The sequence below is a fragment of the Idiotropiscis lumnitzeri genome, chromosome 4 (genome assembly GCF_059441095.1).
Source record: "Idiotropiscis lumnitzeri isolate Australia: NSW breed Sydney's pygmy pipehorse chromosome 4, RoL_Ilum_1.0, whole genome shotgun sequence".
Classification (NCBI taxonomy): Eukaryota; Metazoa; Chordata; class Actinopteri; order Syngnathiformes; family Syngnathidae; genus Idiotropiscis; species Idiotropiscis lumnitzeri.
In genome coordinates, this window is record NC_142394.1 from 13,680,143 (window position 1) to 13,701,711 (window position 21,569).

At 39.7% G+C, this 21,569-nt stretch overlaps 3 protein-coding genes across 4 annotated transcripts; 2 read left to right on the forward strand and 1 right to left on the reverse strand.

The window, feature by feature from the left end:
• Positions 1-34: 34 nt before the first annotated feature.
• LOC148338218 (arylsulfatase I-like) lies at positions 35-8,220 on the reverse strand. 2 transcript variants are annotated; one of them, XM_088294183.1, is made up of 3 exons: positions 8,214-8,220; positions 2,635-2,935; positions 35-1,433 (listed from the first exon to the last, which is right to left on the reverse strand). In XM_088294183.1, the coding sequence occupies exons 1-3, from the start codon at positions 8,218-8,220 to the stop codon at positions 35-37; spliced, it is 1,707 nt and encodes a 568-aa protein (XP_088150309.1). The 2 variants fall into 2 exon arrangements, with proteins under 2 accessions (XP_088150309.1, XP_088150308.1); XM_088294182.1 differs by lacking the exon at positions 8,214-8,220 and having other exon boundaries at positions 2,635-2,963.
• LOC148338219 (uncharacterized) lies at positions 8,203-13,457 on the forward strand. Its single transcript, XM_088294185.1, has 7 exons — positions 8,203-8,496; positions 9,672-9,736; positions 9,816-9,871; positions 10,431-10,477; positions 10,555-10,696; positions 11,602-12,669; positions 12,756-13,457. Exons 1-7 carry the CDS (start codon positions 8,389-8,391, stop codon positions 12,806-12,808), a joined length of 1,539 nt encoding a protein of 512 aa, XP_088150311.1. The 5' UTR covers positions 8,203-8,388; the 3' UTR covers positions 12,809-13,457.
• Positions 13,458-13,752: 295 nt separating this feature from the next.
• tmco6 (transmembrane and coiled-coil domains 6) lies at positions 13,753-19,573 on the forward strand. The gene is made up of 13 exons (XM_088294186.1): positions 13,753-14,063; positions 14,264-14,370; positions 14,440-14,552; positions 14,643-14,826; positions 14,903-15,007; positions 15,093-15,184; positions 16,241-16,357; positions 16,470-16,584; positions 16,919-17,099; positions 18,340-18,434; positions 18,500-18,667; positions 18,751-18,885; positions 18,963-19,573. Exons 1-13 carry the CDS (start codon positions 13,973-13,975, stop codon positions 18,984-18,986), a joined length of 1,527 nt encoding a protein of 508 aa, XP_088150312.1. The 5' UTR covers positions 13,753-13,972; the 3' UTR covers positions 18,987-19,573.
• Positions 19,574-21,569: the final 1,996 nt, after the last annotated feature.

A 21,569-nucleotide genomic window follows, 5' to 3' on the forward strand; every position in this document is an offset into this window, starting at 1 on the left:
TGGTAAACATTGAATGTGTCTTGAGTTTATATATTTATATCCTGTTCGACATGATCCTAGTGTTGAGTCTCTTGAAAAATGATCTGCTATGAGACAGTTTAAGCTTCTTCTTCCAGTCCATATTCTTCTTCGGATAAAAGGTATCCCAGCTGTCAGCTTCCTCGTCTCCCACCCATGGACCCCAGGCACCGCCATTCAGGCTGGGGTCAGCTCGCGGGTCCTCTGATGGGTACCGTACTGGGACGGCAGTACGGTTGTAGTAGACCAGTCTTGCCATCAACTCTTTGACAACATCTGGTCTCTGCTCGGAGAGGTCAAAACGTTCATAGGGGTCACCAGAGATATTGAAAAGCCATACGGATTTCTTGGGTTCAATGTGCCTCTCAAGGTTCCACCAACTGACAGGGAAGCTCGGAAGCACCTGCAGTGGTGTCCAGTCTCCGTAACCAGGATCACCGGTCAGCAATTTCCAGTCTCCAGCTCGGATTGAGGCCTGCACGGCTGTATTCCAAATTCCAAATCCCTTCTGCAGGGAGCCACTGCGAGCACGGTTGTAGAGAGGGTCAATGTTGTGTAGGATCTCCAATCTGGGAGATTCCTTCCCGTCACTGATGGCTTCCCAAACATCAAATCCATCCACTTCCTTAGTAAGAGACTCATTGCCACCTGCCAGGCGTACTAGTGTGGGGTACCAGTCAGTGATGTGCACGAGGGCTTTACTCACCCTCTTCTTCCTTCTCAACAGAGGACTGTGGACAAATCCCAAGCCTCGGACGCCACCTTCCCAGTAGGTGCCTTTACGCCCCCGAAGTGGCCAATTGTTGCCACCAGACAGTGGTTGTCCACCGTTGTCCGTAGAAAAGACGATGACGCTGTTTTCATAGTAGCCATACTTACGGAGGGCATATGTTATATTCCGAACCGCCTCATCCACCACAGAGACCATGGCAGCATATTTCCTGCGGGCCACGTTGCCCAGCCCTCGGTACGGATAGATGTACTCCCGCGGGGACTGCAAGGGCGTATGAACAGCTTGAAAGGACAGGTAGATAAAGAGTGGCTGAGTTTGGGGATCATGTCTTGCCAGGATTTTGCGGACTCTCTGCGTGTATAAATGGGTGGAGTATTTTCCCCTTTCACTCCACGCTACTGTCTCGTCTTCATGGAGGTCAAAACCACACAGGCCCGGACCGTCACAGGAGTTGTAAGTGTAGTAGTTGACACTACCGGTCAGGGAGCCAAAATAGGTGTCAAAGCCACGTCGTGTTGGCAGACACTCCTTCTTGTAAAAGCCCAAGTGCCATTTGCCCACCATGTGGGTGGAATACCCGAGCTCCTGCAGCCTCTGGGGGAGGGTGACATGGTGGAAGGGTAGACAGTTGGGCTGGCGGGGGCGGATGATGGAGTGCTGTAGGCCTGTGTGAATCTGGTACCTGCAGAACAATCACGGAGCAATATCAGGCTGACAAGTGTGTTTCAATAGGACTAAAGAGCTTCATGTTCTCCTTTCCTTCCTTTCCTTCATCAGCAAATTGTCATATATCATTTATTCTTTAGTTGAATGTCTACACCAGTTCACCCAGCCTTTATTGTTTTGGGGCCAAACTGCTGACTGTAAACATATGAAACTATTGTCCAAAGGCCATCTTCAGAATGTACGTTATGGTAAAGAACACAAATGATTTTATTAACTGACAAGTTAAATGTGATCTATGGAGATATTTTTGCAGTTGTTTGTTCAAGAAAATTCCATGACTTTATATTTATTATTCTCATCATATTAAGCCAAATACAAATCACACTCTGCTGTATATATGTGTGGCACAGATCACACATATGCAGACATGCAATGTGAACATTGTGCAAGTTTGGTGCCTTGCTCAAGGGCACCTTGACAGTAGTTAGGAAGCAGACTAGCATCTCTTGAACGACCGGTTGATTCCAAATCCTCAGCCCTTGTAGATGAGCTAGAACTAATCGTAGAGGTTTAAAAAAAAAAAAAAATAAAATATAACAACATTTTTATTATTTAGCCATAAGGCCATAGTTTTTACTTCATTCCTTTAAAGCAGGTGTGGGAAAACTACGGCCCGGGGGCCACATGCGGCCTGTTAAACGTTTTAATCCGGCCCGCCAAACTTGAAAATATTTAAATGAAGACACCTTGTTAATGTTTTATTTTCTAAATACTGTGGTGTGTCAAAGATATATATTCTGTTGTAATCCTTTTGTTCACTTTCATTTAAAATCAAACCCGTTGTCGCCCGCCAATCAAAAAGTTTGCCCAACCCTGCTTTAAAGAAACTAATAAGAAGGCACATTTTTTTAGAATTTCAAATAACATTGAATGAATTCAAACAATTATATGTTTGCCGCAAAACACTGTTGGGTAAATATTCCAATTGTAAGACAAAATATAGCAAATGTGAAAATGGAACAAGAAATTACTACTACAGCAAGAAGTTTAATTGTTATTTAACAGCTGTGAAATAAATCTGCATGTTAGTTCAATTGTGTTTAAGATTGTGTTCACTAAAACAATTGGGACATTGGCGCTTGAACTAAAGTACTTTCATACGATTTTTTTTTTTTTTTTTTACATGCAATAGATGCGCTATGAGAGAGCTACTGTACCTCCCAGTGATGAGTTGGCTTCGGGATGGTGTGCATATGGGCTGGATGTAATAATTCTCCAACTTCACCCCATCAGCAGCCAGCTTATCCAGCACCGGTGTCTTTATATCAGAGCTGTGATAGCCTATATCGTTGAATCCCTGATCATCTGTCATGATGAAAATTATGTGAGGAGGCTTTGAACCGAGAGATCCTCTGCCAAAAGTCGGACCTGGTTCGTTTTCCACCTGATTGGAACCATTCAGATCCCAGGTGAGGTATCCAAGGCTCAGAAGACTCATCATGGAAAAACTAGTCAGGGCTGCTGTCGCCATTGTTATTCGTCTAAAGGCCAAACAATCTCCAGCGTGATGTCACCAAAGCATCTTGCAGTTACCAAATAAAATTGTACCATACTCTCATGTCTCAAAATTTGTAATGATTGGAAGGTTTGTGAGCCTCAGCCACACTTTCATCCCAGTTCGTCGCCACTCCAAAAATGTTTGAAAGCTCCTCTAAAAACATTTTCCTTCCACTAGTGGTCCAGTTAACACCGCCCATTTACCTTGCAGCTTGGCTGAAAAAACATCAGCTTCCTACCACCTTTAAACACACACAGAGTAATGTTTCTACTAAAGCCAAGTGGCACTCATGAACGTAGATCACATTCCAGTTTGGAGAGTTCAACATACTTGTAAACAGGTAGGAGGTGGATGAATGTATTTAAAAGTTCAAGTATTTGGGCCACATATTTTTATTGTTTTGTTAATTAATCAGGGATTGGGCTAGACACCTTGGATAAATTCATCCTTTTAAATATATAGAAACTTTTTGGGGGAGGCCTTCTTTGTTCCAACATGACAAGGTCCAAAAAGGAATGCCAGGATGAGTTTGGTGTGGAATAACAATGAGCTCCGAGCAAAATCTTATCAGACGCTAGCACGATAAATTCTTTACAATGTACTGTATATGTATGATGGCACATCAATCAAAAACGCCATTCCCCACATTAAACATGATCCTAGAGACAGCCCACATTTCCATTTTGACACATAACTAGAAAGCAAAGAAAAACACTACTCGGGACTTGCGATCAGAGATAGACAGACTCTCAGTCAGAAAAGGTAATGCGCTGGGGAGACTTTAGTCATGGGGCGCCTGCAGGGGTGGACAGACACAATCATAGACCCTGTTCCACACTCCACATGCTTTCACAAACATTCCCTTGATATCGTTTCATGACTAATGCAGAGCTACGAGGAAAGAGACAGAGCAAACTGCGGAAGCCAAGCTCAGATATCATCTCCGGGCAGGCGTAAAAGACCCGCTTCACAAATCATCTAGCGAGTCAACACAACATGACAGAACTCGGTGCCCGTGTGGACGGCTTCTGTGTGGTGGACGCTCCTTATTGCCTCGTGTCAAGGCATGAATGTGGAGTCTTAATGCAGATACATGGAAGATAGAAAAAGGTTATGTGGGGTATATCAGTTGTCAGGAAACGTTGGCAGATACACTTTATTGTTACAAATGGCATAAGAGAAAACATTTCAAGTGTGGCAAAACTAAAAGTTTAGTAAAGAAAGCAAGGAAGAGTGATGAAGTGGAAAAGGAGGCCTGGGAAACCATAGATCAGGGGTGGACAAACGTTTTGATTGGTGGGCCACAATGGGTTCTAAAATTTGACAGGGGGGCCGGACCAGGAGCAGATGGATGGAGTGCGTTGGTAACCTCACCTCATGGGAGAAAGAAAATACATTTAATTTGAAATGAAAGGGAACAAATGCATTACAACAAAATATCTGTCTTTGACACACCACAGCATTTAGAAAATAAAACATTAACAAGGTTTATTCATTAACTGTTTTTCAAATTCGGCGGCCCCCACATGTGGCCCCCGGGCCGTAGTTTGCCCACACCTGCCATAGGTGTTAATATTGGAAATATATAAGCCTTTGCACTAATAAATGTATTCTTTGTTAATTACAACCTCACATAATATTGTGTTCCTCTCTCTCTGATCTTGTATTACAACGTATGACTTTGCAGTGAGACAAAGCAAGATGTCTGTGATTGACGGGCACCCAGTTTGCATGAGGAAGATGAGGTGAGGGTCGTCACCTGAGGAGATTTAGGCAGCCATTACTTTGAGTCATCAGATTCTATTTGAACTGTCCCCTTCCATGCATGTTCTTTATTGAATCGTATCTCTGATTCTCAAAGTGCTTGCCTCGCCTCTTGTTAAAGAATAATATAGATAATAAAGGCACAGCTAACAATCCAAAGTTTAATCACATCCAAACACGGTGACAGCTGTTATAGCACAGACATGAATAGCGGCTACTGTGCGATTTCACAAAGGTCTTGAACCGTGTAGTCTCAATGCTAAAGCTGAGGAGCCTTGTGATGCTGAGGTTTGCAAATTAAATAAAGATTCGCAAAGGTCCGTGCAAAACCTCATGCGCAACATATCTTACCTTGCTTATGTTGATGTTGGCAGCCCCACTAGCCTTGTGGGTATGAAGACTGACGGGCAGCTAATGAGGCTGCCGTAAAGGGCAAGATGTTTGCTGAGGAGTGGAGGCATCCCTGCTACAGGCACAATGCCAGCGATAGTTTAAAGCAGGTCAAAGTGAAAAAAGGTTGCAGCTCAATGGCCAAACACTGACCCATGCAACTTATTTTAAGTTACTCTTAACTGGTAATTTCTTGGGTTTTTTTCTCCTAAAAATACTATGTGAAAATAAAGTATGACAACAAATGATTTACCTGAATCAGCCATCTTTTTTGATTATATTGAGCTTGAACACTTGCAGGTCCAACTAGGACAATCTGAGTGATATAAGTCAGATTTCCCACCTTCCTCGAACGCAGCATAGGACCAATGATTCGAAGCGCAACAATGACATGTCTACCATCTATTGGTGATTTATGATATTACAACTTAAAAAATACCATCGACCTCTTTATATTTGCAGTTAGGCACCTGCTGATTAAATGAATCACAAATTGTTTTCTCTTTGGTTTTCCATATTTTTCTTTTTTTGTCCATTTTTTTCCTGTTATCCTCCCCGCCCCATTTTCCCCTGTTTTTCCTGGAAAATGTATATTGGATATTTATTTGGATTTTTTTTTTTTTATATTTATCTGCTACTTGATGTCGACTGAAAATGGACATCACAGCTGCTCAGGGCTCAGATAACGACCAATCATGGCTCAGCTTAGGTAATCAGGTGAGGCGTGATTGGTCGTTACCTGAGCCCTGAACAACTATGGTGTCATTTTTAGTCAACAGAAGCGACAAAATGGCTGCCGCTGAGATAGCTTAAAAACAGGTGGATTTTGCTGCTCAACTCATACTCCACCAACACAATTATTAATCAGAATGCCATGTTTAGACTAGCAAGATCGCATAGAATATTTTATTGCAAATAACTTTAGGGGGTTGACTTCCCCTTTAAACTTGAAGCACGGGAAGTATTTTTATCATTATTTTCTGTTCCAAAGTATCAGATGGTGCACCGCAGTACAAACATAGCCAGTGCTTTTTTTTTTTTAGCTTCTCACAAGGTTTATGTTGGTTCCTGCGACACCCTGATGAGCCAAGAGGTAAGCAGAGACTTGGGGGTGCAGCTGCAATATGTCAGTCACCAGCAGATGTTTGGTTTTGGCTGAAGGAAGAGGCACTGTTACTGAATACGGCTGCTCCCCTTCACCGCGAACACTGCCTCCATTCTAATCAGCACAGCCCTGCCAGTAAACCGGCACATATTACCCAACCTCTTACCCCAATTTTCTAATCTGAGGACTGGATGGCCATTTTTGTGTTTCTTGTCCTCCAGTACAAAATGATGAATCTAAAAAAGAAAATAAATACACAGTCAGCCTTCAATTCCACATAAAGATGCATTTGTTCTAAGAGTGTTGATCAATATTTGCGTGTTGTTGGTATATTACTTCTCAACAATATTGATGAGAGCTATATTAGCTCGGTTTGTTTCTCTAGCTTTCTATTTGGTCACCGCAGAAAAACTGAAAAAATGAAGCCATCATGGCAACATGTCGCCTTTGGACATACGCGAACGTAACAGAAAATGGAAATGAAAAAAATACTTGATGGTTGAACAGGCACTCCTGATTCAGCAGTTGATACACAATCCATTAAAATGATAATTTTTCTGTTTTTGTTTATAATATATCACTTTAAATTTGCTCTTAATAATAATGGAAGAATAAAGCTTAGTTTCATCGACACCATTAGAGTGAGAATACTTAAACATTATACAGTAGTTGTTTGTAGAGGTGTGGAACTGCACCGGTTATATTTTGCTTAACTTATGAGGGTGGTAAAATATTAAAAATGCCTCTCAGTAATGTGTTACACTAAAAATCACTGGAAATCACACATCAAGACATAGTCTTTGCATGTGAATGTGTCATGTTTGGAACAGAAAGTAGATACTGTATATTGCCTGAAAAGAGAACAGAGTTCCATTTATAAGGGTGACTACTCACACTTCCATGTCGGTGAAGGGTAATGCTTGAGGTTTTTTTTTTTAATGTGCTCAAGGAAATTTTTCACAGACCCCGAAGCTTCTCCCAAATATATTCCGCCACTTGATGTTTATAGTAGCAAAAAAACTTTGCATTTAAAATTTTAACAGTTGTTTTTCTTCCATAAAAGCTTGGTGGTCTTCGCTCGTCGAATAAGCCTCATTACAACTTGTCTAATCGGACTAAACTGGAAGTGCCTGCGTGGTTTTCTGGAGCACAAGAGATATAAGATGGTACATTCATACTTGATGACACCCATCAAGTACTAACATTTAGTCATATGCAGTACATTGTTTTTTTAAACGTCTCCTAAGAGTCATATGCATGCGTTTATTGTTGTTTCAACTTCCGCTCTACACTTAAATTCTCGAAGAAGTGGCAGTTTAGCAGTTTGCCTTTCAGTGTCTCCTAAAACTCACAATTGAAAAAAATGGCTTCTCACCGCCTGGTGCTTGGGCCAAAAAGTCTTTGGAAAAACATTCTCATTTTATTCAAAATATCCACTTACAACAGGTGCGTGAAAGCCAACAGTTTCACATTTTTTCACCAATTCCTCTCAGTATCAGTTTCAATTATTATTTTAGTTGTCGATGGTTTTGACCATGGAGAGTAAAAATAACTTTTTTGAACCCACACCAACCACTGCTTCTCCAGCCTTCTTTCACACGTCACTCCGCTTTTACTGAACTTGAAATTAGATGGAATCCAGCGGCGGACTGAGTCCTATTAGAACAGTGATTCTCAACTGGGGGTCAGAGCCCATTTCGTGGGTCGCGCACCTATTATGGGTGGCCCTTAAGATGCCACATGCCGTATTTTTGACTAAGGTTGAATAATTAAGAAAAATATATTATTCTACTTTTCCCCTTTCGCTCCATTGCATCCAAATATTTAACCATCTGCTCCTTTCTTTCCCTATCCCCACAAATCCTGTCATTCAGCAATTCATCAACAAATTTGTGTTCAATCCATTGATCATCCATCTATCAAAATGTCTTCAATAGCGAGTACAAGCAAACGGTCTCCAAACCGGAAGTCACGGTTACAATGCATCCCATGATGCACCGCGACGAATGCAACTGCATCCTGGGTTCAAAGATGAATCTGAAAACACGCGTGATCGTTAATAGCGATTTATTGTAGTTGTTGTACAGTTTCGATCATAATGCCAAAAAAATCTAATTTATTCCCGTGTTCACTATTGTCCGTTCCGAGGAAAACATGTCTGTGAACGTTTCTCAACACGAGCTGATCGTGCTCATTTTTCGCTATTTGAAGGAGAATGGCTTCCACTCGGCTGCGGAGGAGCTCTTGAGACACAGCCCACAGGTACACGCCATCAAGCAAAAATAAAAAGCTCAGGCGACGGAGAATTATGTTTGCTCATCTTATTGTGTGTGTTGGAAATGTGCGCGAACGCGTGGGTTGGGCTCCCAACCGATTTTACTCTTCGCAGTGGTAGAAAGTAACGTTTCATGGTATCTTTACTTGATTCGAGTATTTATTTTTCAGAAGACTTTTTAACTTTACTCCCTACATTTAAAAAAAGAGGCATCTGCACTTTCTACCACTTATTTTGTCAAAACCGCTTATTTTTACCCATACTTTACCCTTTCCGGCGACCTCGCTTAATATCTTCATTGATTGAAGGATTGGGGTTTTATAAAACGAATAAGAAAAAAACAGGAACAGCTGCGACATTGGAGCTTTAATGACAACGATGTCACAGATTAAGAGAAGCAAGATATTCCCTAACCATTTTGTTGAGTACAAGCGTGATTTGTGGGAAACACGTTTTGGTTGACGTTCAAAAAAATCTTTAATCTGGGGGGAAAAAATCCACAACGCAAGGTGTATTCTTTTTGGTTTTCATTTGCCAATTTAGCATATTTATTTTCTTACTCAGTTCTCATTATGAAAAAGACGCAAAGAAACCTGTCGTTTTGATAGCACAAAGGGTATTGTGCCGAGTTAACCAAGACCAAATGGGTATTGCCTATGATAGACAATTAAAGTTTATTTTTACATACATTACTCAGTTTTTTTTTTAACATTTATTTACTTTGCAAGTAAAGGAGTCAGATCGGTACCTTTACCAGATGTTCTTGTACAAGTGTCTGTACTTCTTAAGTACAGGGTGTGAGCACTTTTGCCAAGTGTAGATTTATTTGCATATTCGGGAATGTCTGCATTTTACAATTGCAGGCACCTGTCAGAAACTTTTCAGTTGATCTTACTTTGTATATTCAGATCCAGCTGTATTTTAAAAAAAATAACAATTTATGTCGATATGATGCAAAGTGACTACGGTAATTTATTTGGCAGTCTGTTTATTATTGTTGTCATTGTACAATAATTGCACTATGAACTCGATAGTATGTATAATAACAGATGTTTACTGTATGGGTTACCTTTGTAGCTAAAATATAATAATAAAGTGTTTATAAATTTATAAACAAATTGTGTGCAATAGAAGTCAAAAACAGTCTGTGACTCAATTACAGGAATTTGTTGTGGGCGCTGCAGGTATATCGTCGTCATTAGTGGAAATCTACAGTTCCTGGTTAAAGTGAGTGTATTGTTAAAGCATGTTTTTTATTTTGTTTACAAATGCGTTTGTGAATATTAAGTGTGTCAATTTCTGTCAGGCACTCCAAGTACAAGCAATCCAGTTCTAATGGAGGAGGATCAACTCAAATTAAAGGTATGATGAAGCAACATTTACAATAAAGGGGAACTCAAGTCTTTTCTTTGCATTAATATAAAATGTCCCCGAGACTAGCCACAATATTCTGATTAATATTGAAATATTGCACTTTGGGTGGTAATATAACAACGTACAACTTATTGAAATAAATTGTCTTTCCTTCGATATTCTGTTTTTGGCACCCAAGTAAAAAGAAATATACGACTTCTTCATGAAAATACCACAAGTTATTACATAAAATTGGCAATTGAAGTGATGTTTTATTCACAGCATTGCTGACTGTTCTTTACTGTCCAAGATGAAATTACCATCCATGTGTTAGAGAATTTAGTGCGGTCTACTTAAAATGTGTTGTCCTTTCCCTTAAAGTATCTCCACCTGGCTGATGTGGCTCTTACCCATAAGCTATTTATCAGGCTGGTGAAGTGTTGTATGTAGTGTCAAACCTTTTTTTTTTAGTATGAAAACGGATGTACAGTGTACATAATGATAAAGCGCATACTATTTTTGTGCATTGTTGTATTCATAAATTCTTGTTTGGGTCCTGATAAACCAGGCCCTTCCAAAAAGGACAAACCAGCAAAGAAATCACAAAAACGGAAGGTGAGTTTTTACTTCACTCTTGAGAAATACTTTTTACTAAACTACTACACCTGAGTGATTTGGATTTGAATTTATAGTTGGTAATACCGAAAGAGGAGCCTGTCACACCGGCAAAGACAAAGAAGCAACAAAATGCTGTGGGTGATGGTGATTCTGATTCGGACTCTGACAGCAGTTTGGACATCGACAAATGGAAGAAAGTATTGTTCCAAATGACAGGTAGGCGTCTATGGGGGTGCTTACATGTACTGTATGTGTCATATGAGAGACAACATTTTGGGCTGTGTGACGAGACCCTCTTCATTATGTAATGTTTCTGCCAATCAAATACCCTCACAATGCTCAAGAAAGGCAAAGGTTGTTTGACCCTGCGATGCACATTTAACCCCAAAACAAGTATGCATACCGTATATAGAGTAGTTGCACCTGCGCACCAAGAGTGACTAAATCAACTGATGAAAAATAGACCGCTTCTTTGCATAAGAATGACTGGATGAACAAGAAATTGCGCGACCCCATGTCAAAAGATACTTCTAAAATCAAATGGAAATGGATCCCTAATGTTTTTGCTGTCTGTCTGCATCCGCCGTACTGTTAACACTTTAACTGTGCCAAAAAGCTGCTGGTAAAATGTCTTTATAACGAAAAAGAAATGTATGAATGGGGGCTGCATGGCTCAAGGGTAGCGTGGTTGTCTCCCAACCCAGACGTTGAGGATTCGATCCCCGACCCTTGTGACCATGATGAAGTGTATTAAGCAAGATACTGACACCCAGTTGCTCCTGATGCTCTGTCATCAGTAGGTAGATAAATGTGAAATCAGTGTGAAACCCTTTGAGGGAGTTTCATAATAGGTGGAAAAGTGCTATACAAGTGAAAGACCATTTACCATGTAAGTGTTTTTACATGAAAAGGGAAATTGTTGGAAATCGCACTCCAACTTAAGGTTAACAGTTATTACTATTCTGTGGACTGATCACCCTCTCATTATGATGACACAAAATACAAGTACAATAAGAAACCCATTGTTAAATTAGTACTTGGTGCAAAAATATGAACTGGTGTCGTCATTGCAAAGTGTGTTGTTCTTGTTTGTTTTTAAGATATACTTTCCTTGTCCACAGAGGTTGACATAGCCAAGATAGATAGCATCAATGCTATGGACTCATCTACTAGCAAACCTTTAAGGAATAGCGCCAGGAAATCTGGAGCAAAGCCTAAAACCACCTTACCTTTTCAACAGCCGGCTGCAAGAAAAGGTGATGTCTCGGAGAAGGCGGTGACGGAGAATCAAGAAAAGTCAAGCCCCAAAACGACTTCTATGAGAACTGGAACTGCACCTGAGACACCCTTGGCCACCTTGAATGGTACTCAGCATCTGACTACATCATCATCATCATCATCATCCAAAGAGACAAAAAAGAAGGGAAAGAAAAAAGTAATAACTCCCGTTGAAGAAAAGGCCGTGGCACCCAAGGTCCAACACAAGAAAAAGAAAAAAAAGGAAGGCAAAGTGAGAGAGAGCACAAGCGAAAACATCAGTGAGGAAAAAGAAGCTGTCGAGCCCAAATGTATTGGAAAACTTGTGGAAGATATTGCAAACTGCAGTACTGGATCCTACAATGAGCAGGTAGCAGTGAACACAACTGGGAGTGCCGAAGAAGGAAAAAGAAAAGAGAAGAAAGCCAAGAAAAGGGAGAAGAAGGCTGCTCATAGTCAAAATATTTCTGAGGCCCTGAGAAAAGACAAAAAATCCAAGAAAAGGAAGCTCCAAGATGGTAATCAAGAGAAAATCTCTGAGGCTGTTGACAGTGTAAAAGGTAGTGAGCATCTCGCTCAACAGGAAAATCCAGACCAGATGGACAACGACAAGGAAGCGAGGACAAACGCAGAGACGACACAATGCATAGATACTCCAAATGCCGATGTGGGAGAAAAGAAAGCAAAGGAGAAAAAGAGTGACAGTGATCCTGCGGAGGGAAGTCCTCAGCCTGTAATTACCAAAACAACGCAGACGAAAAAAGATCAAGCTAATCCTGACGAGGTTGATGAGAAGACAAGCATTGGTATAAAAGAGATAGACAAGCCAAATACAGAAGTTAAAAAGAAAAAGAAAAGAAAACTTGGCACATTAGAAGCACTGCCTGTATTCACACTGGAGACACCAAGTCCTCCATCGCACAAAAAGAAAAGTAAGTCAAACTAAATAGAGAAAACGACAGCTGCTGAGTGAAGTACTGCCAGGTCAGTGTTTGAATTTGTCACTTTCTTTGTGCAGGAAAAAGCAAAGTGGACTCGAATGAATTATTAGCATCGCCGACAACCACATGAACACTGTCATGTGACAACCACAAGGAGGTGTGGTTAGACCAGCCAGCCGGAGTCAAGGCATTGAACTATAATATTCTCTTGACCTTTTTTTTTTTTTTTTTATTCCCATTTTCAGTAGAACAAAATGATTTGCTTCATTTGTGATGAACTGGAGGAGGAGTATGATAATAATAAAGAGGACAAAGTTAGTTGTTTTTTTTGTTTTTTTAAATCAAGGTACCACTTTTTAGAATTTTAATATCACCTACTAAGTGTGTGCGTTATAGTGTCCATATTTGTAACACACAGAGCTGGGCACTTGACCCTTTTACCGGTCTGTCCCCCGCCCTTTGGCCGCAATCTCTGTACCGTTCCAGCCTCCACCCTGAGGCCTTGTTCATAAAAATTGTCCTCCCCCGACCCCATTCATGTTGTCCCCAAATGAAGAATCAGAATCAGAAGAAATTTTCTTTTAAACTCTGGATGTTCTTAAAAAAAGTCAAAACATGTCCCCAATATCCTACTAGACAGCTATTAAGATTGCATCATGCAATGACAGCTGGGATTTATTTTATTTTTTTACTAAAGTGGATGTTTGTCTTTGTGTGCCCTACGATTGGCTGGCAACCAGTTCAGGGTGTACGCCGCCTACTGCTAAAAGACCGCTGGAACCAGCCCGCAACCGTTGTGAAGATAAATGGATGGAGGACGGATGTTTTTATTTAAAGTACAGAAATACTGAATACTTTGGCGTTGTTTTTTGTTCCACAACATATTGTACAATATGCTTTTATATCCAATTAAACAGTTTTTTGTTAAACATGCTGGTTTGATTGAAAATTCTGTGAAGTGATTCTGACTGTGCTCAAAATCTCTTGTCAGAAAAGATTATTTTATAGAGTATATCAAATCCAAAATGTTCTCTCAAGTAATACCATCTGGAGTCTCACACCCAGTATTGGCCTTCTCTACGCATAAACCGTGTGCCTGAGAAATACAGTATTCGGATCTCCCGTTCACCAATAGGTGGCAGTGTTGTACCAAATAGCTAGTTGCTATCCGCTAATAAATCCCAAAAGAAGACGTACTCTGTTGTATTTTTCATTTGCTGGACTCAAAATTGAACGCTATGTCAGCCTAATTTTCAATTGAAGCTTATGCGTACTCTTTTTCAAAATCAAGATAATGTGGAGGTTAAATAGAGTCCGCCATAAAGCTGGCCGAGCAGGCAACAGCCTGGAGGAGTTCCGGGCAAAGAGGCAAGAGCACGAAAAAGGTAAGAACGACTGAAAGTGATGGAAAATCAGGTAGATTTATTATTAAATGTGTTTGACTAATAACATCGGAATATGTGATTTGTTACTATGAACGTATTTTGTAAAAAGAAAAATGCATATTTAATTTTGTTAATATTTTGAATGTCATGTTGCCAAAAGCTGCTGTCAGATGGGTGAAATGTGGTTTTTGGTTCCGTAGCCCTTCGTCAGGCCCGCCGAGACAGACAATTGGTGAGCAAGAGACTCCTGGTGAATGAAGATGAGGGGCAGCAAGAAGCCACCATGCAGACTTGTTCAGATGAAAATGTGAGTAGCAGCTAATATTCACATCAATTGACGTGAAATGAAAACTTTGCTTGCGTCTTCCTTGCACAGGATGTAGTCAGTTTGTTCCACAAACTTCAACACAGTGGTCCAGAGAGGGAAGCCCACCTGACAATCTTGTGTAAATCTCTCCGTGACCTGTCGGCTCAGCTCGTCTTCATCAAGTAAGCCCCCCATTTCCTTCTATTTTTCTGTATGTAGTTTTCACTCTGGTTTGTACTCTCCATTGTACACTTCATATACATTCTGTCTAGGCAAGAGAACAGTATCCACATGCTGGTCACCCTCCTTACTGGCTCCAACACTCAGAGACGCCTGCAGGCTGTTCGCTGTCTCCATGAGCTGTCCCACTCTCCTCATCCAAGTGTGGCCCCAGCTTGTCTGCCTGCCACACCTTACCTCCTCACCTATCTGTCTGGACAAAGCACCAGGTTCACGGTCAGTAACTTTGTTCTCCACACCCAGTTTCATAAGATAGAACTATTCATCTTCTAGTTTTTGTGTATTCACACAGGAGTTATGTCTCTACACGCTTGGGAACTTGTGTCCAGACAGCCATGTTGTGAGAAAGAAACTTCTAGCTCAGGGAATTATACCAGCACTTGCCACCTGCATAGAGGTACAAAATTCACTCTGTCGGGAATACTTTAATTGAAGACCTTAAGAATGTGCTTTAAATAATAAATTATAATGCATGTGTCCAGAATCAGAGGCATAACATGGCAGTGGTGGAAGCTGTCGCTTTCACTCTTTCACAGCTGCTCCAAACCAAAGACGCACCAGAGAAAATGATCCCGTAAGCACCTCAACTACCGCATGCATGCGTGGTGATACAAGTGTGAAATTATTTTTTATCATTATTATTATTATTGCTATTTGCAGATCCAAAAAAATCACAAGTGAGAGCATTATAGAGGAACTGCCAACAGTGCTTTGTGGGCCTACTCTAAACGATGATATCAGGCTGTGTCCAAATCTAAACAAAATCAAGAGCAAGCTTAGACAACATCAAGCTAGCAGTAAAGAAGCTATCCTAAATGCAAGATTGGTCATCGTCAAAATGAAGAGGGGGGAAACTAGAAGCAATCATAGAAGAATAAACGTAATAAATCACAACAAAACAAATAAACAAAGTAAAGATTGGTCATCGTCAAAATGAAGAGGGGGGAAACTAGAAGCAATCATAGAAGAATAAACGTAATAAATCACAACAAAACAAATAAACAAAGTAGAATGGAACGCCAAAGCTTCAATTTCAAACAAATATGTAATTTAAAGAAAGCAAAGGGATAAATAATAAAATAATAAGGCAGTGCCTCGCCCGTAGCTAAATTGAAAGGGCAGAGGGAGCATCACTAAACACCGATCCATTTTTTTATTTTACTGAAATGTGTAGAATAATATATATTTGATGCATTCAAAATATTTTGTTGTTTTGCTTGTTATCTATTCATGTGTTTCCTAGTTTCTTCCCGAACTGGTGTGAATTTTAATAAAAAGTGCTGGGTATGTGATGGGGGTCCAGCCAAGGTGGCACTTGGGGATGCAAAGAGACCCCGGTGGGGCAGAGACACCCCAAACAGCCCAGAACAAAACCGGCCTAGATACCCTCTCTCTCTCGATTCGTCTGATTCAAATAAACAAGGAACGGCCCCAAAATAAATATAGGGTATTAAAATCGAGAAGAATGCAAATATGATAATATCATCAAGATATATAATCTTATTATTAATAACCTAACTAGAATTTTAAAAAGTAACTATGAGGAAACAATACACTATAACAAATAATAGACAATTTGTATCAGAATACAGTATGACCAGTGCCTCATGGTGTCTCTCTCATTTTACAGGTTGGTTCTGGCCTCTACTTTACCTTCCCACCTTTTAGCAGTCCTAAAACCTGACCAGAATTTTTCTCTGGGCCCAGCCGTTGAGTGTGCATGGTGTCTGCATTACCTCGCGTGCAGGTGAGTGCTGTCGGCTCACCTCAGCATGGATGTCAATCGGCACTTATTGGCTCACATGTAATGTAAGTGTTATTGAAGACGTGACTCTCCTCTGTTGATATCTTCTGCTAAGTGGGGAAGATAACCGAGCTCTGTTGGCTTGTGGGGCTCTGCTGCAGTGCAGTACCTTGTTAGTGTCGCTGGGTGGCGCTGTCACTCAAGGAAACAGCCCTGACGGAGTTGAATTGGTGAGTTAATGTTTGCATGTGTACTATAATTGGTAATTTTTCAATATTTTTGGGAAACAAAAGAAAACCACAATTTTTAGAACACGCACAGGTATTTGTTTTTCGGGTCTTAACTTACTTGAATATCTGTCTGGTTGACACTTTTGTTACAATGGCAATAGAAACATACCAATGTGTGTTCTAAAATATTTTATCTTGCAAAATTTAAAATGCCCACGTTTGTGTTGCCTTGTGCAGTACACATTCTTTTATTTTCAGACATAATACCTAATTTGAAAGCACATCATTTTATTATGTATTTATTTATGCATGTTTTCCATGTCCACCTCCTCAGCTCATCTGTCCTCTGCTGAGGTGCGTAGGGAACCTCCTGTCCTCCTGCACGCCAGATGTGGCGGGCGCTGGTTTGAGTGACGTTGGACTTGCGGTCACTCTCTGTGCTCTGCTAAAGGCTTACGTCCGGACTCAACCCTCTTTGGCCAGAGAGAGTGCCTGGGTCCTCAACAATCTCACAGGTGGTTCTTCATTCTACACATATTCCAATACATTTTATTTAAACACAAAGTAAAACAACTCACAAGACCCAAATACCCATTACCGTTACCCAATGGGTAGCACAGGGTTTTTTATGAAAAGGAACTGTCGGCATCTACTACAGATCTAAAGTCTACACACCCGTACTCAAATTCAAGGTTTTTGTGATTTAGAAAAATGACACCTAGACATTTTTTCCCAGATGTGTTTGAGAGATTTTGTTATGGTCTGATAAAACCAAGGTAGAACGTTTTGGCCACAATTGCAAAAGGTATATTGGGGCAAACATGCCTACAGTGAAACATCGTGCAAACATCATGCTTTGAGGCTTTTTTTTTTTTTTTAATGTGTCTGTGTGTTCAGTTGGCAGCCTGAAACTATGGCCTTAGAGCAGGGGTGTGTAGACTTTTTACATCTGTTGTGTACTGAGCATGATGCAATCAAACATTTGTTTTGAACTGTCTGCTCATTTCCTTTGTATTTTATTTTCCAATCGTTGAATCGAAGAAACTGGACTCTTTTGTTGAGGATGTTTCACCTTTGTTTCACCGGCTGCCAGGATGGCCGAGTGGTCTAAGGCGCCGCGTTCAGGACCCAGTCTCCCCAGGAGGCCTGGGTTCGAATCTCAAATTTCCCCATTGTGGCACTAATAAAGGGCAAATTATTATTATTATTATTATACAGTTGTAAATGTTACTTTATTTTAGTACTTTAGGTTCTCTGAGATTAATATTAATCAGAATTATTCAATTTTGTTGTAGTTATTAAAAGCTGAATTAAAATACGGTAGTCAACGTCTTTGTAAAAAATAAATAAATAAGGGTGGAACATATATTGATATCAATCAATTTTAATATAATCTAATAATTAATATAATTTTTAATTAATATAATGTTTAATGGTATCTTATCAATATTGTTTTGCTTTGTAATCCAAGTTAAATCTAAGTAGGTAAATTTACCATTTAACTGAATTGATTTTAAAGTGGAAAAATGTGCAAAAAAACTTAAATAGCATGGACTTTGTTGAAAGTTAGTGTTACTTTGCTAATTACACACTATTACACGTTACTCTATGTTCTAAAATATTTTACATATTAAATGAATGTGATGTTAAGTAATTACTGAGATAAATTATTCAATATTTTTCGAGTGAAATGTTTCTTTTTATTTAATTTTCTTAAATTTGAAATTAAAATTACAATTGTTTTTTGTGATCCAGCTGAGTCCAATGTATTCTGTTCGGCCTTGATGACACTCAACTTGGTCCAGAGTTTGATCCAACTCCTTCCAGTCACTCAAGGCATCAACACAATGGTCTGTACAAGAACTGAAGTTAATATCTTATATCTTAACCATGTTGGGCTCCATCTCATGTTCAGATCCTGAGAGTTTTGGCAAATGTGGCCCACAAGAAGAAGGAGTTCTGTGTCCAGTTGGCTGAGATCGGATTGTTGTCTTCCCTCACCGCCACACTTAAAATGGCAGAGCAAGAGGTGGTGACCCTGAGTCTCGACATCCTTTTCATGCTCTTAGCTAGTGGTTCACAAGTACGTAAGTCAAACTTGATTGTGACCCGTTTGCATCAAATTGTCGTCATCTCTCATAAGGACTGCCTTATATTCTTCCTCAGGTGGTTGAGGACTTTGTGAGGCAAGGTGGCATTTCACTTCTTGAAACTTTTCAATACTACAGCGAAGGAGATGTGAGGCAAAAGGCAGCATACCTCCTGGAGCGCCATCTTCTGTCTTCCTCCTCCCAGTGCATTGTAAATAATCTCCAATGGTTTTCTTTTCAAATGTCTTCTAACCAGGCATTTCTAAGTAAAGCTGTGTTGTGTTGCAGGGCAGCTGCATCCCTTCTTCTTGACGGCAAGTCAGATATGGGCAATGTAACATTAAATACAAACGCATCAAAGACCTCTCTGAGAAAGGAAACGTACTCATCACATTTTTTTTTTAAATGCCAACAATGTTTTTAAATGTATAATCATGATTGGTTCTGTATGATTTGATAATAAATGTAATTACCGTACTTTTCGGACTATAAGTTAAACCAGTCAAAAAAATGCATCACGAAGAAGAAATAAAACGTGTCACTCCGCAGTCTAAGTCGCATTGTTTTGTGACATGCTAAAGAATGTTATAGTATTGCACCAAAAGTATGTAACTAACACCCGCTAGATTGCTATTTTTGTATGAGCTGTGATTTTAATATATACAAGTCGCACCCGAGTATAGGTCACAGGACCAGCCAAACTACAGTATGTATGAAAAAAAAATTAAAAAGTGAGACTTATAGTCCGAAAAATACAATGTACGTCAAAAGATTTTTAAAAGTTTATCTCCATCTGCTTTTTTTGGAAAGTGAATTTATCAATTTTTTTGAAACAAGATTTGTTTTTAAAGTGTGTTTTTACCACCCATTTTAAAATAAACCAGCTGCTATGAATCCAACCTCTGAATTACATAATTACAATTATTGACTACATCATTCCCAACGCAAAATCAGTAAGCCAGAATATGTTCTATATTGAACAGCAAAATAAGTTGTCCTGTCAATAAATAAAATAGCGAGTCAACTAACCCTGTCTATTAGGCGGATATTAAAATGAATCGAAGGTTTACCTGCATGACACACGAGTCCTTCAAAGAAGCCTCGTATAGATTGATTTTAAACAAACAAGCCAACTTAACCCTGGAAACCATACTATTTTCACTCATTACTGTTTACAAAAAAAACAACACCTATATCTTAAATAGAGGTGACGATTACGCCACTCAGCTTCTGCAGAACCAGGAAACAGAAGTAGTTTTGCCACTCTTTTAAGTTGTGTTCAAGAGTGGCAGTGTATTTGATTTCAAGCTATTTTCACCGCTTTAAATTGGCTAAAATTGCCTCAAAGTTACAAACAACGTCGGTACGGACCATTAGTATCGATTTGTGAAGGAAAAAAAAGGAATTTTACCATAATTGGACATAAAAGCAAACAGTGACGATATCAAGATCTCTGCACTCAATACAACGTGCTGTAAAAATAAAAGACTTTAAAGGTCATTGTTGAAGCAGTGGCTTTGTGTCAGTGGGCCGCACCATAGACTTTGGACACAGAGGTTTGGGGATCAAGTCTTGTGCTAGGACAATCCCAGGGATAAAGGTTTTACTGTGTATGCCCTGCATTTGGCTGACAGCCAGCTCAGGGTGTAACCTGCTCACTGGCCAAAGTCAGCTGGGATATGCTCCAGCATGCCTGCAACCCTCCTGAGGATAAGTCGTTTGGAAAATGGATGGATGGATTTTGCAGCAGTGACAAGCTCACAATAATGCCCTTGCCATCAATTAAGCAATATCTCAAGTGGAGGAATGCACATGATGTTTTGGTCCTTTATTGTCTCATAAAGAAATACATGATATTGAATTAAATAGAAACGTAAAGAAATGGTTTCTTCACTTCCCCATTTTGTTCCTACAGGCATTCACTAATTGATTGTATTGGTTGGCTTTACACAGTACATATTAAGTAAGATTTCCTTCTCTATGGATGTCCACACAGCATTGGTAGTCTTTCCATGCGAATAAACATCCTGTGACATCCAAAGTGCTAAGCTCCTCCTCTTGATAAGTCTCAAATTTCTGTCACTCTTCTCCCCACCCACAACATTGCATAACAGTTATCCGCTCCATTGGTTCACCCTCCGGAAAACATGAGTTCCATTATGTATTTGAATATTTGACTTTTACAAAGCCGTAACCTTACTCTGATGACACCATGAGTTAGTCATTTATCAGTGGGTTTATTATTGTTGCAGTTTGCATCTGCACAGGGCCTTTAAAATCAATAATGCAAGCTGATATAACTTAAACATTGTTTCCGTAACCAATCCAAGGTTAAATTCACCAAACCATCTTGAAAAGCTATCTGAAGTTTTTTTTTGCCCTTTGATTGGTTGACCTGAGCTAGACTTCTTTTTCTAAGAAAACACTTGCTCACATAATACATTTAATAATCAGAAACTCTGATGAATATATTTTTTTCATTCAGTTGGTTTTGTCACCTTAGATACATATTGATCCTAAACTACTCCATATCACGACTGTGTGTAGCACATTGCCTGTTATTTTGCTTTTTTTTTTTAATAGCACTTATGACTTCAATTGCAGCGTATTGATGGTGACATAAATTGGTGGTTTAAGTCAGGTTAAGACTACACTGATGGCTCAGGTAATCTTGTAACAAAAGAGGCCCTCAATTTTTCAAGTTAGTCACTGAATGTCTTCAGTGATCCTGCTTCAGTTCATGTCACAAGACAGAACAGCAGCATCAACGTCAAGCATATGGGATGGGTCAGAAGTTTGTGTTTTTTGCTCTTTAACAACCACATGATCCTTTGCCTGTGAATGAGCCAAATATCAATTTTTTTATATTGCAAAAGGTGGACCACTTTTATGAGT

Excerpts from the sequence above, each read along its gene's own strand:
- LOC148338218 (XM_088294182.1), bottom strand. The coding sequence starts at position 2,948 with ATGGCGACAGCAGCCCTGACTAGTTTTTCCATGATGAGTCTTCTGAGC. Across the intron at positions 1,434-2,634 it reads AGCCAACTCATCACTGGGAG|GTACCAGATTCACACAGGCC; the intron begins GTACAGTAGCTC and ends ATTGTTCTGCAG.
- LOC148338219 (XM_088294185.1), top strand. The coding sequence starts at position 8,389 with ATGTCTGTGAACGTTTCTCAACACGAGCTGATCGTGCTCATTTTTCGC. Across the intron at positions 8,497-9,671 it reads TCTTGAGACACAGCCCACAG|GAATTTGTTGTGGGCGCTGC; the intron begins GTACACGCCATC and ends ACTCAATTACAG. Across the intron at positions 10,478-10,554 it reads AGAAATCACAAAAACGGAAG|TTGGTAATACCGAAAGAGGA; the intron begins GTGAGTTTTTAC and ends TTGAATTTATAG.
- tmco6 (XM_088294186.1), top strand. The coding sequence starts at position 13,973 with ATGTGGAGGTTAAATAGAGTCCGCCATAAAGCTGGCCGAGCAGGCAAC. Across the intron at positions 16,358-16,469 it reads CTGCATTACCTCGCGTGCAG|TGGGGAAGATAACCGAGCTC; the intron begins GTGAGTGCTGTC and ends TCTTCTGCTAAG. Across the intron at positions 18,668-18,750 it reads TCTTAGCTAGTGGTTCACAA|GTGGTTGAGGACTTTGTGAG; the intron begins GTACGTAAGTCA and ends ATTCTTCCTCAG.